This window comes from Cervus elaphus, chromosome 8, assembly GCF_910594005.1.
Source record: "Cervus elaphus chromosome 8, mCerEla1.1, whole genome shotgun sequence".
Lineage (NCBI taxonomy): Eukaryota > Metazoa > Chordata > Mammalia > Artiodactyla > Cervidae > Cervus > Cervus elaphus.
The window spans coordinates 54,146,270-54,161,036 of NC_057822.1; the positions used below are offsets into that span (position 1 = coordinate 54,146,270).

The 14,767-nt window shown below is 41.1% G+C and overlaps 1 protein-coding gene across 1 annotated transcript; it reads right to left on the reverse strand.

Moving 5' to 3' along the window:
* Positions 1-6,796: 6,796 nt before the first annotated feature.
* Positions 6,797-7,746, reverse strand: LOC122698855 (cofilin-1-like). Its single transcript, XM_043910534.1, has one exon. The coding sequence runs from the start codon at positions 7,648-7,650 to the stop codon at positions 7,150-7,152; it is 501 nt and encodes a 166-aa protein (XP_043766469.1). The 5' UTR covers positions 7,651-7,746; the 3' UTR covers positions 6,797-7,149.
* Positions 7,747-14,767: the final 7,021 nt, after the last annotated feature.

The window sequence follows — 14,767 nt, forward strand, 5'->3', positions numbered from 1 at the left end:
TTCAAACAGAATCCAACCACAAACACTTCTCCACATGTGACTTGGAACATCTGTCCTGCTCGAGTCCTGTCCACATCAGGCCAGGACTGGTCTGCTTTTGATTCTTACTCCCCTAAAATCCTTTGTCCTACTTCCCACACTGAACATGAGGTAGGGTGAAAACCATCTTCTAGGGCCAGCCTTCAGCAGGTCTAAGTCCTTGGCTTCCCCTCACTGAAGACTGAGACCCTTTTGGACGGAGGCAAGTGCTGCATTCCAGGGATATCACTGACTCAGTGATTTATGTGGCATTTCCCCTAATGATTCCAGATGCAAGCTTTGATCTAGCAGAAAAATCCAACCAGACACCTCCTTGCTGTAGAGTTCATCATATCTGCCCTGAGCAGAATGCTTCAAGTAAGAGGTACAGACTCTCAGGAGACTACATCTTCACATAATGAAGAAAAGGCTCATGACTGGAAAAATAAAAAAAGAAAATATGCTCATTCATTCAAGGGCACTGAGGCCATCAAAGACACCAAAAGAGGGTGACCTAGTGGGATGGAGAGAATTACGTAAAGGGAACCCAGGAGTCCTAACTCCTCTTTAAGCAATATCAGTCTTTTGAAGTTAGACACTCACTATTAACAATGCATTGATGGTGGTGTCTATCTAAATAACTTCCATGCTAGCTGCTTTCCTAAAAGAAAAAGATCTTTAGTGAAGCAAAACTATCCCCAAATTATGCTTTCCAAGAGCAGAACTCCATACCAGTTTTTTTCTTTAAGTCAGGGCATACACAGAAAGTTCTAGTTCATGTAAGAAGTCGAGTCTTCAGAATAGCACGCATGCAAGCAAATGCTTGTTTGACACTTCAGCTCATCCCAGTGGAACAAGGAGACACACTACACCTCTCACTCCTGTGTGATTCACATGAGGAAATACGTACTTAGGTGTTTTCAGCAATGATAACTTGACTCACAAGAAAGCATTTGCCTTAAAAGGAAACAGATCTCATTTTTAAGAAGATAATTATGAAAGTAGCTGAAAGTATTTAAGCAGAATTGACAGGAATAAAAATCCACTGTTAGAGTAAATACATTTGAATGAATATATGCCATTCCTTTATTATTTTACATGTTATTAAATATTAATATACTGTTCCTTTTGCCACACTTGTAATATGACAATTATGACAGACAGGAGTGAAACTTTCAACTTGAGTTAGACTCAAGTTAAAATCACTGCTATCATAGCTTTTAAATTCAGTCTTTTAACTGCAATGACAATGTTACATGTAGTATATGTATATATTTTGCACATAGGGCATGATTTTTATTTCCGGAGTTTTACAAGGAGTATTGCACAGTTTTTATGTCATTACATAGTAGTCTTCACAGTATTTCTATGAAGAATGTTTAATGGATGAACAAATCAATGAACTAAAAGGAAGCAATAATGTTGGAAAATAAAGAAAAGAAATTCTGCAAAGTCACTATAGTATCTCCATTGGAAGGATGTTCTCACAATATGCCTTTTAATTTTAATACCTAACGATAATTCATGCAACTTGTGGGAAAGGTGTGCCATCTTATGTAGTTAGTGAATGGTCTTCCACATCGACAGAGGGAGTTTCTGTTGTTTGGTTTTTCCCTTTGGAGGAAGAAAAATCTAAATGACAGGCTACAACCTGGGAAGGAGAACCAGCACCAATGCCTACATTGCAGGACCATGGTCACGTTCTTCCTCTTAACAAAGATGTTGTTGGAGCAATGACTAGATAAAATATTTACATCTATTTTTAAAAAGCCAAGTCCTTAACACTGAAATGCTTCTTTCAACACTTCACTGGATTTTGCCCATGTTGAAATCCCCTCTAACCAGGCAGATAGGCTATATTCTTAAAGTTCATTGTTAGATACACAAATATCTTTCCCTATAAAAGTTGTTCTAAGAGATAGCTGAGATCCCATACTCATATACCCAAAGGCTATTTATATTATAAAGTGGCTGAAACATTATGTTTGCAATGACACCTAGTTGAAAATAATACTATATAATATTAATCATTGAGAGAGAAAAATAAAGAGGTAAAATAAGAAATATTTTCACTGAAAAGTAGCTCTTAAGTTTTAACTAGAAAAAGATAAGGAGATAGAATTTTATGCTTACTTCCAAGGATTTTAGAGCTTGATCATATTTTTTTTATAATATCTACTTTCAGTTGTTTAATAATTTGATGCATTTGTTAATTTAACGTAAGCTCGAGGAGTCTAGGGACTTGTCAATTTTGTCATTATATCTCAGTACCTAGGATAGTATCTGACATATAGTAGATGCTCACTAAATACTGCATTCTCTCATTCATTCAGCAAACATTTATTGAACATCTGCTATGTGCCTGCCACTATATAGAAACTAGGAATATAATTAAAAGAAGTGAGGAAAAACCAGTCTCCACCTTCATGAAGTTATTCTCTATTGGGAAAAGAGAAACTCACTAATGAATCTCACTAATGAATGTAAACCTGAGTTCAGTCCCTGCGTTGTTAAGATCCCATGGAGGAGGGCATGGCAATCCACTCCAGTATTCTTGCCTGGAGAATCCCATGGACCAGAGAAGCCTGGGGGACTATGGTCCATAGGGTTGCAAACAGTCAGACACGACTGAGTGACTAAGCACAGTGAATTAAACATCCAGAGTTAGCCAAGTGCTCTAAAGGAAAGAGTTACTTTGTCATGATTAGCACACATTTTTCTCTTTTTGGTTCAAAACTGCTATGAAGGTGAAGAAGAAATACAATTCTCCTGAGGAAAACTGAAAGGCTAAAGGGCAATAAGAAGGGAGATTATAAAGAGTATGTGCAATCAGAAAAGAATAAACTTTCCAGAGATGCAGTGAACCAAGCTGAGAGAATGGAAAGACAGAGATGAAACACAGCACCCCTCCGAGAAAATGAGGTGAAAGGAGAGAATGTGAGGCGGAGATGTCCTCCCTAGGGCATGAAGCGATGCAATCCAGAGTGGGTCAATGGGTGTGGAATGGTGGGGGATGAGGGAGCAGAAATGTCGCATCATTCAAATACACAAGATGTTTCATCCTTAGGAAGTTCCTCTGTTGTCTTTCTGAAAAGTTAATTTTATGATTTAGACAAATATGTCTCAACTTAATAACATTATCTTTATAATTGAGTTCTAGAAGACTAATGGAAGGAAAGATGTAAGGGTGTAACTGACACTCTATTATTAGAGTTCGGTAAGGCATCAGCGTGAACTGCCTCTAACACAGCGGTGCTCCTTCCCACTCACCAACCAGCCCTGCTCACTGTGTCCCATCTGTTGTTCTGTTCAGACGGCTTGGCCATGTCCCTCTCTCCATGGCGTCATCACTGGCTCTCCTGTGTCTGTCATCCTTTGTCCCCATGAGTCTGTCAGAATGACCCAGAGCCAACACACTAGTCCCCCTCCTGCATAGAGGGATGGAGCATCTTCCTGATGGTATGAAGGAGGCTACATATTTCTGGTAGAGAAAGAATTAACAGTGACTTTTAGAGGTTCTGGCATCAGGGTCTTTGGTGGAATGTGGTCGATACAGTTCATGGATTTCTATTTTGTTCTTTTGCCTTTTCAAAATTTTAACCCAAGTGTCAAGAACTTTGAGGGATAGGACATGTTGTTTTCAAGAGAGGCAGAAAGATGCAGGATTGTGTTGCAAAATAGTTACAAAACTATCTCCAGCATTTCCTGATGAGATGTATCACAGATAAGGAGGTCTGCCTATTTGCAAGATGAGGTTAAAGTTCAAAGCAGCAAGTGCACAATGGGGTTACTTTTTCTTTCTTTCTCTTTTGATGTATACCCATGCTTCCCCAGTGGCTCAGATGGTAAAGCGTCTGCCTACAATGCAGGAGACCAGGGTTCAATCCCTGGGTCAGGAAGATCTCGTGGAGAACGGAATGGCAAGCCACTCCAGTATTCTTGCCCGGAGAATCCACGGACAGGAGCGTGGAAGGCTGCAGTCCACGGGGTCTCTCAGAGTTGAACATGACTGAGACACACACACATGGTACATGTGTGTGCAAGCGCGCTGTCTTCAGAGGGGAGGACTCTGGACACCTTTTGCTTCGGGAAACAGCTTAGCCACAAGAGAGACTGGATCATATGGCTTCAAGGAATAACGCATGTTTGATGTTAAGTTTAAAACACGTTTAAATATCCATCTGTCAGCCACAAGCCCATGGAAATCTTATGACTGCTAAGTCAAGAGAGGCCTCCTATCTAAAACTTAAATGCAAATAAGTCTTCCTGTGTTGAATAAGTACCAGAAAAAGATGGAGGGAGAGTTGACACAGTTAGCTTCTTAGCATCTGGGCCCCCAAGGTTTTCAAGGGGAACAGTAGAAAGCTATTTCCTACAAAACTTAAATGAAGCATAACTCTGCAGATGCAATTATTTCTCTTTACAGTCCAAAGCACCAGCTGGGTAGGCTCAAGAACCATTTGGTGCTCAGGGGGCAGTTTGTCAGGCTGTCTCTTCTCTGTTTGCTGCCACGCACTCCAAGTGCTGAAGAACATAGTGAAGATGCTGAAGCCACCACCCTTCTCCTCCTTACTTCGGTAGTTGAAAAAATATTTTTTCAACTTTAAAAACTGTTGCCATTTTTGCTTGTGGAAAACATACCTGATCACATTATTCTAATTTTTTTTTTTCAGTAACAGAATCATCCTATTCAGCAGCTTAGAAAATAAGACAGGCAACAGAAAAAGTAATAGCTTACTTTTTAAAACAGAAAGCAACAAAAAACCCAAGTGCTATACAGCAGATACTCTACCAACAAAACAAAATCTGTCTCTAGAGGGATGATACAAATATGGCTTTTTTGGGCATATTCTGCAAATTTCAGCATTTTTGTAAGTTTCATCTGTAATCACTTTACTTTATAAATTTCTGATCACTCGGTTTTGATTTTTCTCTAACTGGAAGTGTAGCAAGTCAGTGCCTTTACAAGAGAAGCGCAGGCTGCCGCATTGAACCGCGTGGGTAGCTCTGGGGTTGCTGACTAACTGCCCTGCATGCAGGGTACCCAGGTAAGCACGATAAGTAGGTGAAGAAAAGCAGGGTGCCAAATCTCTGCTTTCTAAGTGAAGACCCGATGCTGCTGTCATACAGAACAGGGGAGACTTCTTCAGAGCTGCTTCACAAGAGAACCAAGGTAGAGATCATGGTCACAGTTTTTATACAGGATTCTCTAATCATATTTTCACCTGTAATAGTACTGTGGGCTGTTTTAATCTTCATCAATTTAGTATCAAATATCAGAAGTATTCATTTGGGTTACTAATTTGTTAATAGAAAATTGTGAGCAATCTTCCCCAAATATTTTTAGGGTCACTCTCCAATGCCAATAATTTGGGCTCCTGCTTGCACTTATCCTGAGGAGGCTTAGAGATGGAATAATTGGAGAGACTGAGATAAGCGAGGAGAATAACAGGGCCAAGAGACCACTAGTGAAGGTTTGTCCTTAAAAAAGAGTAAACATGAGCCCAGCGTGTGTAATAGAAGCCCTGGGCTGTGTGTTTGTAAACTAGGACTAAAAATTAATGGAGCTGACAGACTTTAGAAGGAGCTTCCAATCTGCTCTAAAAAACTCTTCCTCAGAGAAAAAAGATGTCAGGGCCCCTGGGTCTAAGCAGTATAAATCTGTATGAACACCCATCATTACTTCATCAGAGACTGCAGACATTAGCTTACTGCAGCCTCATGAAACTCAAATCAGTTTCTCTGATCCTTCCTATTAAATAAATGGTGTGTTGCAAGCAGTCACATTGTCACATTGTTCTAAACAACAACAACAAAAATTGAAGTGCCAAGTCTTACGTGGCTGTTCAGTCACTTAGTCATGTCTGACTCTTTGTGACACCATGCACTGTAGCCCACCAGGCTGCTCTGTCCATGGAATTTCCCAGGCAAGAATGCTGGAGTGAGTTGCCATTTTCTTCTCCATGGGATCTGTCAACCCTAGGGATCGAACCTGGGTCTCCTGGCTTTGGCAGGCAGAGAAAGCCTGCCAAGTCTCATACAAACTTAATATTACTAATTTAAACGCAGTCACTATCAGATAAACTTAAAGTGACAATTTCTCCCTGAGATAAAATACCTAAAGTGTCTATGTCTTCTCAGACAGCTTAAGGTCTCTGTTATCTCCTCCTCCCTTTGGAGGAAATCAGAAGGGTCTACTCTTGACTTGTCTGAAACAGCCTTGAATCCAGGAAAGGCTCATTTGAGTGTCTGAGTTAACGTCTGAGTCTGCCAGACATGAAACACTCTTCCCTGGACAGCTCGTCAGCTCTTCTACAAAAGGTGAGTCCAGTGGGACTCAAATAACAATGGACATGGGGAAGATGCAAACATAGTTCTAAAACGGTGTTCATGATACCGGATAGTCAATACTTCTGATATTAAAGATAAGATGTTTTTGGACCATACACCATCTTTTTAAAATTTATTTCTTAATTGAAGGATAATTGCTTTACAGAATTTTGCTTTCTTGTCAAGCATCAACATGAATCAACCATAGGGAATATACACCATCTTTTTTTTTTTTTTTTTTTCCCATTAGTGAGCCTTTTTATTGTGGTTTTTCTTTTTTTTTTTTTTTAAATTGAAGGTCCCTTACTGGTCCTGCTTCCATGAGTGGCTGTGACCAGAGGAAAGGGGGGAGGGGAAGCAGGCGGCACAGGGAGGGGTCATCTCCACAACATTCCATTTATACACAGAACTAAACAGACAAGCACAGAGTCACTATTGCGGTTAGAAGTTGGCAGCATGGGAAAGGGGAGGAACAGGTGGGGGCCTGGGGTGTCGTTAAAAAAAATACAGGCCCCCCCCAAACAGGGGTTCCGGGGCGGGGGGGGGGGGGGAACTTGGTCTGTTTCAACCCAAGAGGAATCAAGATCAAAAGCGGTTTGGGAAGGCCAGAACCGTCAGGGGTGGAGGGAGGAGGAAGGTCCAGGGGGTGGGGGGGGCTGTTTGGCAACTGGGGTGAAGGGACTGCCCTCCCCCTGCTGGGATCCCCCCAGCCCCTCCGGTCTGGCAGGAAGGGGGCAGCCTGCAACCCCCGTGGGCAGGTCTGGGGCTGCCAGATGCTCCAGGCAGGGGGCTGGAGGGGGCTCACAAAGGCTTGCCCTCCAGGGAGATGATGGCGCTGCCCCCCAGCTTCTCTGCAAGGGTGCAGCGGTCCTTGACCTCTTCGTAGCAGTTTGCTTGTAATTCATGCTTGATCCCCGTCAGCTTCTTCTTGATGGCATCCTTGGAGCTGGCATAGATCATTTTGCTCTTAAGGGGTGCACACTCAGGGGCCCAGAAGATGAACACCAGGTCCTCCTTCTTGCTCTCCTTGGTCTCGTAGGTTGCGTCATAGAGGGCGTAGCAGCAGTCCTTGTCTGGCAGCATCTTGACAAAGGTGGCATAAGGGTCGTCTACCGTCTGGCCCACGTCACCCACCAGGATCTCCTTGCCCTCCTCCAGGATGATGTTCTTCTTGTCCTCACTCAGGCAGAAGAGCACCGCCTTCTTGCGCTTCTTCACTTCCTCTGGTGTCGACGACTTACGCACTTTCATGTCGTTGAACACTTTGATGACCCCATCAGACACAGCCACACCGGAGGCCATGTTTCCGGAAGCGAAAAGGCGATAGCGAGGAGAGGCTACGAGACAAGAGCCGCTGCAGCTGCTGCCGGGATCCGACTGCAATATACACCATCTTAACTAGCTTAGAGGTAACTCCAAAGAATGAATGAAGACCAGGGTTACTTAATTGTTCATATAAATGTTACTTTCCTTAGACTGCAAGAGAGAAAATTTCTTTCTGAAATATCTGCCTAGGAACTGAGAATGATCCGTCTGCTTGTGCCTACTTCTTGCCAGAGGGATGGTCTCAAGAAGTTATTATATAAAGTTATTGCTGGTGGGGAGAGTGATGTGGGAATTGAATTATAAATATATATTTTTCAGAAAAGTGGGGTTGAACATTCAATTGTATAACTTGAATGAACAAGGACAGAAATCTTCATTTAAGGGAACACTCAGGGGGTAGGGAGAGGTGGAGGGACAGAGGGTTAGAAATGGAGAAGTTTTGCTTCTATCTGGTCAATTTATTGAACAATGATTATGCGCTAGGCATTGCCAGCTTGGGTTTCTACATGGGGTCCATTTCTCCTGCATGTTTTTTTGTACTGTGGTATCTTCCATTAATATATGCTCAGTCATGTCTGACTCTTTGAGGCCAGACTCTTCTGTCCATGGAATTTTCCAGGCAAGGATACTGGAGTGGGTTGCCATTTCCTATTCCAGGGGATCTTCCTGACCCAGAGATTGAACCCATGTCTCTTGGGCCTCCTGCATTGACAGGCGTATTCTTTACCACTAGCACCACCTGAGAAGCTCCTTCCATTAATATCCACCACTGTAAATCCATAAATGAAAATTCAGGAGTTTGAGCATCCTTTCCTAATCCAACTAAGGGAGCCTGTGGTAGGGAGTGAGAAAACCAGGAGATGTGGACTACAGTCTGGTTTTGCAAGAGACCATAAAACCCTGGACCAAATTATTGAATCTCTCTGGGTCCTGATTTTTCTTACCTATAATGTAAGGGAACTGGAAGTTACAGATTGCAGTTCTCAAACTATGGCATTTTGGCAAGGGGTCCATGAGTCTACGTGAAGTTCTGTTTACCGTATTGATGACAGCAAACATATGTATTTCCACTTTGCAAATGTGTTGAGATGTTCTGATTAAGAAAATGCAAACTTACTGAATGAACTCAAAAATTATGTATCTGCCCAGTCAGAAGATGTTAAAAGCATGAGGTCATGCAGGTATTCATGAATAAATTAAGGGGTCTTCACACTAGACAACATTGGGATCCACCCAATTACATGACAGAGATCTCAATATTGTTTCACTGCTTTTCTTGAAACTCCACTGTGAAAGGAAAGATTCTCGTTTCAGGGAAGAGTTGAAAGTGTTTTCCTTTCACTAACACTTTTAATCCTCAGCATCCACATTCCAAGTCAGAATGGCAACCCTGAGACACTCTCAATGTACCTTCACTTGAACCGCAGTATCAGGTTTCTAACAAGGGATCAAATGGCATTTTTGTCTAACGATGTGCATTTGGCAAGATTTGTTGAGGTGAAGTCTAAGATAAAGCAAAATGGCCCATTCAGGGATCTGATTTTGGTTTAAAGACATTACCTGCATGAAAAGAATAAACAGTGATGTAATTATTGAATGATAAGTGACTTGGTCACATCAAAATAGGACTTGATGGCAAAACTGTAAGAATTTAAATCTTTGCACCGAATATAAAGTAGTTCCCATTCCTAGAATGTAGCATGTCTTAGCAGAAAATATAACCGGCCCTTGAACAATGCAGGGATTAGCATCACTGATCCTCCACACAGTAAAAATTCAAATATCTTATAGTTAGCTCTCCATATATATTGCTCCTCCATATCTGTGGTTTTAGCACCTGGTAACTCAACCAACTGTGGATTTTATAGTACTACAGTATTTACTATTGAAAAAAAACGGCATATAAATGGATCTGTAAAGTTTAAACCCATGTTGTTCAAGGGTCAACTGTAGAACGAAATCCTGAAATGGTTGTCCCAAAGAAAAAGTATTCAGAGATGGGTTTGTTTGGCAGGTAAGTTGACAACCATGTGACTAACGATGACTTTTGAGCAATCCAGGATGAGGACAGCAGACGTGTACATACAAGTGCCCATTAGAAATGGCATCTTTAGAAAGAGATATGAATGGTGTGTCTGCATGTACACATATCTGCATGTATACTTGTGAAATAAGTGGTTTCAAACAAAATCTGTGTATCCAGTGTGGTTTGGGGGCAGTTCAAGACACCACATGTTATCCTCATCTGTGGGGTTTTTTTCTAGTGGAAGGAACAAATCGGTGGGTGTATTTCCTTCCGTTTTTATAATGTTTCTGCACCAGCTCCCAATTGCTTTTCAATTAATATTACCAGATCCCATTTCTTTTTCAGATCCAAGTCCAATTTGTGCAAGGAAGTAAAGACAGCTATTACCAAACTGCCTCAGAGATGATCAGAAAGACTAGATTCCAACTTCTGACATTTCCTGGATCTCTACCTTAATTTGTCCATAATACCCAGACATAAGAACTTTTCCCCTATTTATAGTCAAAGCTATGGTAAAATGAATGTGCTTTCCAACAAAAAGATGCCTATGAACATCTTTCTTCTTATTTTTGTTTATAGTCACCCGAATCCTACACCATTCAGGTATGACCTAAATCAAATCCCTTGATTATACAGTGGAAGTGACAAATAGATTCAAGGGATAAGATCTGATAGACAGAGTGCCTGAAGAACTATGGACAGAGGTTCATGACATTGTACAGGAGGCAGGGATCAAGACCATTCCTAAGAAAAAGAAATGAAAAAAGGCAAAACGGTTGTCTGAGGAGGCCGTACAAATAGCTGTGAAAAGAAAAGAAGTGAAAGGCAAGGGAGAAAAGGAAAGATATACCCATTTGAATGCAGAGTTCCAAAGAATAGCAAGGAGAGATAAGAAAGCCTTCCTCAGTGATCAATGCAAAGAAATAGAGGAAAACAACAGAATGGGAAAGACTAGAGATCTCTTCAAGAAAATTAGAGATACCAAGGGAACATTTCATGCAAAGATGGGCACAATAAAGGATAGAAATAGTATGGACTTAACAGAAGCAGAAGATATTAAGCAGAGGTGGCAAGAATACACAGAAGAACTGTACAAAAAACATCTTCATGACCCAGATAATCGCGATGGTGTGATCACTCACCTAGAGCCAGACATACTGAAATGTGAAGTCAAGTGGGCCTTAGGAAGCATCACTACGAACAAAGCTAGGGAAGGTGATGGAATTCCAGTTGAGCTATTTCAAATCCTAAAAGATTATGCTGTGAAAGTGCTGCACTCAATATGCCAGCAAATTTGGAAAAAAGCAGTGGCCACAGGACTGGAAAAGGTCCGTTTTCATTCCAATCCCTAAGAAAGGCAATCCCAAAGAACGCTCAAACTACTGCACAATTGCACTCACCTCACACACTAGTAAAGTAATGCTCAAAATTCTCCAAGCCAGGCTTCAACAATATGTGAACCGTGGACTTCGAGATGTTCAAGCTGGTTTTAGAAAAGGCAGAGGAACCAGAGATCAAATTGCCAACATCCGTTGGATCATCAAAAAAGCAAGAGAGTTCCAGAAAAACATCTACTTCTGTTTTATTGACTATGCCAAAGCCTTTGACTGTGGGGATCACAATAAACTATGGAAAATTCTGAAAGAGATGGGAATACCAGACCACCTGACCTGCCTCTTGAGAAACCTGTATGCAGGTCAGGAAGCAACAGTTAGAACTGGACATGGAACAACAGACTGGTTTCAAATCAGGAAAGGAGTATGTTAAGGCTGTATAGTGTCACCTTGCTTATATAACTTGTATGCAGAGTACATCACGAGAAACGCAGGGCTAGATGAAGCACAAGCTGGAATCAAGATTGCCAGAAAGATCAATAACCTCAGATATGCAGATGACCCTACCCTTATGGCAGAAAGCAAAGAAGAACTAAAGAGCTTCTTGATGAAAGTGAAAGAGGAGTGAAAAAGTTGGCTTAAAGCTCAACAGTCAGAAAACTAAGATCATGGCATCTGGTCCCATCACTTCATGGGAAATAGATGGGGAAACAATGGAAAAAGTGACAGACTTCATTTTTTGGGCTCCAGAATCACCGCAGATGATGACTGCAGCAATGAAATTAAAAGATGCTTACTCCTTGGAAGGAAAGTTATGACCAACCTATAAGACAGCGTATTAAAAAGCAGAGACATTACTTTGCCAACAAAGGTCCGTCTGGTCAAGGCTATGGTTTTTCCAGTGGTCATGTATGGATGTGAGAGATGGACTGTAAAGAAAACTGAGTGCTGAAGAATTGATGCTTTTGAACTGTGGTGCTGGAGAAGACTCTTGAGAGTCCCTTGGGCTGCAAGGAGATCCCACCAGTCCATCCTAAAGGAAATCAGTCCTGAATATTCTTTGGAAGGACTGATGCTGAAGCTGAAACTCCAATACTTTGGCCACCTGACGCGAAGAACTGACTCATCTGAAAAGACCCCAATGCTGGGAAAAGATTGAAGGCGAGAGGAGGAGGGGATCACCGAGGATGAGATGATTGGATGGCATCACTGACTCAATGGACATGAGTTTGGGTAAACTCCAGGAGTTGGTGATGGACAGGGAGGCCTAGTGTGTTGCAGTCCATGGGGTCGCAAAGAGTCAGACACGACTGAGCAACTGAACTGAACTGAACTGAAATCTTACAAAATATTCAAGAGAGAAACAAGTTTTCTCCCCTCTGAGTAAATGTTATGCCTGGGCAGTGTTAAACTTGTCAAGCCCTTTTTGAACTTGAATCTCAAAAATGCTAGCTTAGACATCTGAATAGAAACTTACTGATTTTCCCCCATGAGGAAGTATGTGTAAATCACTCAGTCATCTCTGACTCTGACACCATGGGCTGTAGCCCATCAGGCTCCTCTGTCCATGGAATTCTACACATAAGAACACTGGAGTGGGTAGCCATTCCCCTCTCCAAGGGATCTTCCCAACCCAGGGACTGAACCCATCTCCTGCATTGCAGGTGGATTCGTCACTGTCTAAGCCAACAGGAGAAAGTTATTAGGTAGTTTCAATTGAATAAAATGGTGCTGTATCCTATCTAATAGATACCGCTCTATCTTCTATGAGCTTCTATTCTAAAAGCTGTTTTCAAACTTTAGGAAATTCATTTCAGGTCATTTTTAGGGGCTATACAAAGGGGAATGAGTCTTTATGATTACTCTGCTTAAGTATAAGTTAGAATACATTCTATGAGACGACAGAATGGCAATATTACCATACACATTATGTTACTGAATAAACAATGAAGATGACCTTGTAGCTGAAGGACTACTTTCAGGTTTCTAAATGAAAGTTTTATTTTCTGCTGTGCAATTTCTCAACAAATCCACCCCTCTCCTTTCCGTGTATGCGCTAAGACCCATGTAAACTTCTTCCTTATTTGATTTACAGACATGCATACCTTTCTGGGAAATGATTATTACTGTTGCATATAAAATTAATAATAAACATGTTTTTCTATGTTTATAATTTGCCCCTCATAAAAAAAGAAGTGGGTGGTGAAGGCATATGCCTTTACTGCTCCTCTCTGTCAATTAAAATCTCTGTGTCAGGAAAGCTGAGTTTGCAGAAATCATTTTCGAGAAGGCAATTCTGAATTTAACAAGCACAGAACTGCACCCAAGAGAATGGAATGGCTGATTACTAGGAAATGATTCAGAAAAAAACTTTTAATTAAAAATGTGTTTGAGTACCACAGAAGCCAATGATGTGAATTCCACATGCAGTACCTCACAGCCTCACCTACAGACTATCATCACTGCACAGGTAAGTCATCGTAAAAGATGGTAAAAATATTGTAGAAGACTGTTAAAGAACCACCTCAGAGGTCTCTCATCATCTACCACCAAAGAACTGAGCTCTCTGATGGCTCAGTGGGTGAAGACTCTGCCTGTAACACAGGAGACGTGGGTTTGATTCCTGGATCTGGAAGATCTCCGGGAGGAAGGCATGGCAACCCACTCCAGTATTTTTGCCTGGAAAATCCCATGAACAGAAGAGCCTGGGGCCTACAGTCCATGGGTCACAAAGAGTGGGACACGACTGAGCGACTAAGCACAGCAGAGCAAAGAACGGAATTGAAGGAAACACCTAAAAATCAAAGAGAATACTCAAACACACTTCTTATGAAGATAGTATGGAAAACTGTAAATGGGAATGATCAGGGATATGGACAGGAGCCACTGAGTTAATGGAAAACCAAAATATCATATAAAATTAGACACTGCTGATTTACTTCAAGGAAACCTTGAATCTTTTCCCCATATGATCCCATTAGAAACTCCGATGCCTGATCCTTGTGGCTAGAGAAAGGCTATTTAAGTTCACATTTTTAGAAATCCAACTGTCACTACTTAAAGTACCTGAAAATTTATTAGTCTTAATGCTTTTCCCCCTTCTATCACAAGACTGTAGGACCTCTAAGAGTCAGGAATTTCACTTCTAAATGACTATGCCAACATGTTGCAAAGCTACAAACTAATATTAGTACTAACACAAAGATACATAATCAATGTAATAAAGAATCAAACAGTATAGCGGGGCAAGGATGGCCTTTTCATTAAAAGGTATCAGGTTCACTGCATATCAATGTGGAAAAAAATGAATCTTGACTTCCTACCTTACACCATTCAAAAACAAAAGCAAACAAAAACTCCAATAGACTAAAGAGCTAAATGGGAAAGGCAAAATAAAGGTTTTAATGGAAATCATAGGCAAATATAATCATAAACTTGGGTAAACAAGCATTTCATAAATAGAAAACAAAGTATTAACCATAAAGGAAAGAATCGGTGAACTGGACTACACTAAAAGGGAATATTTAGCTATCAAAAGGCATTGGTAAGCGAGTAAACAGGAGACCAGACTGTGAGACAATCCAGACCACACATCCTATAAAGGGCTCAAATACAAAACAACTGCAAGTCAAAGACAGAGAATCGAACAGAAAAAAGTGTCAAAATACTTGAATAGGCACTTCACAAAAAATGATAAGTGGACAATATTGAAAAGGTGTTTGGGTTCATTAGT

Coding starts and splice junctions, on each gene's coding strand:
- LOC122698855 (XM_043910534.1), bottom strand. CDS start 7,650: ATGGCCTCCGGTGTGGCTGTGTCTGATGGGGTCATCAAAGTGTTCAAC.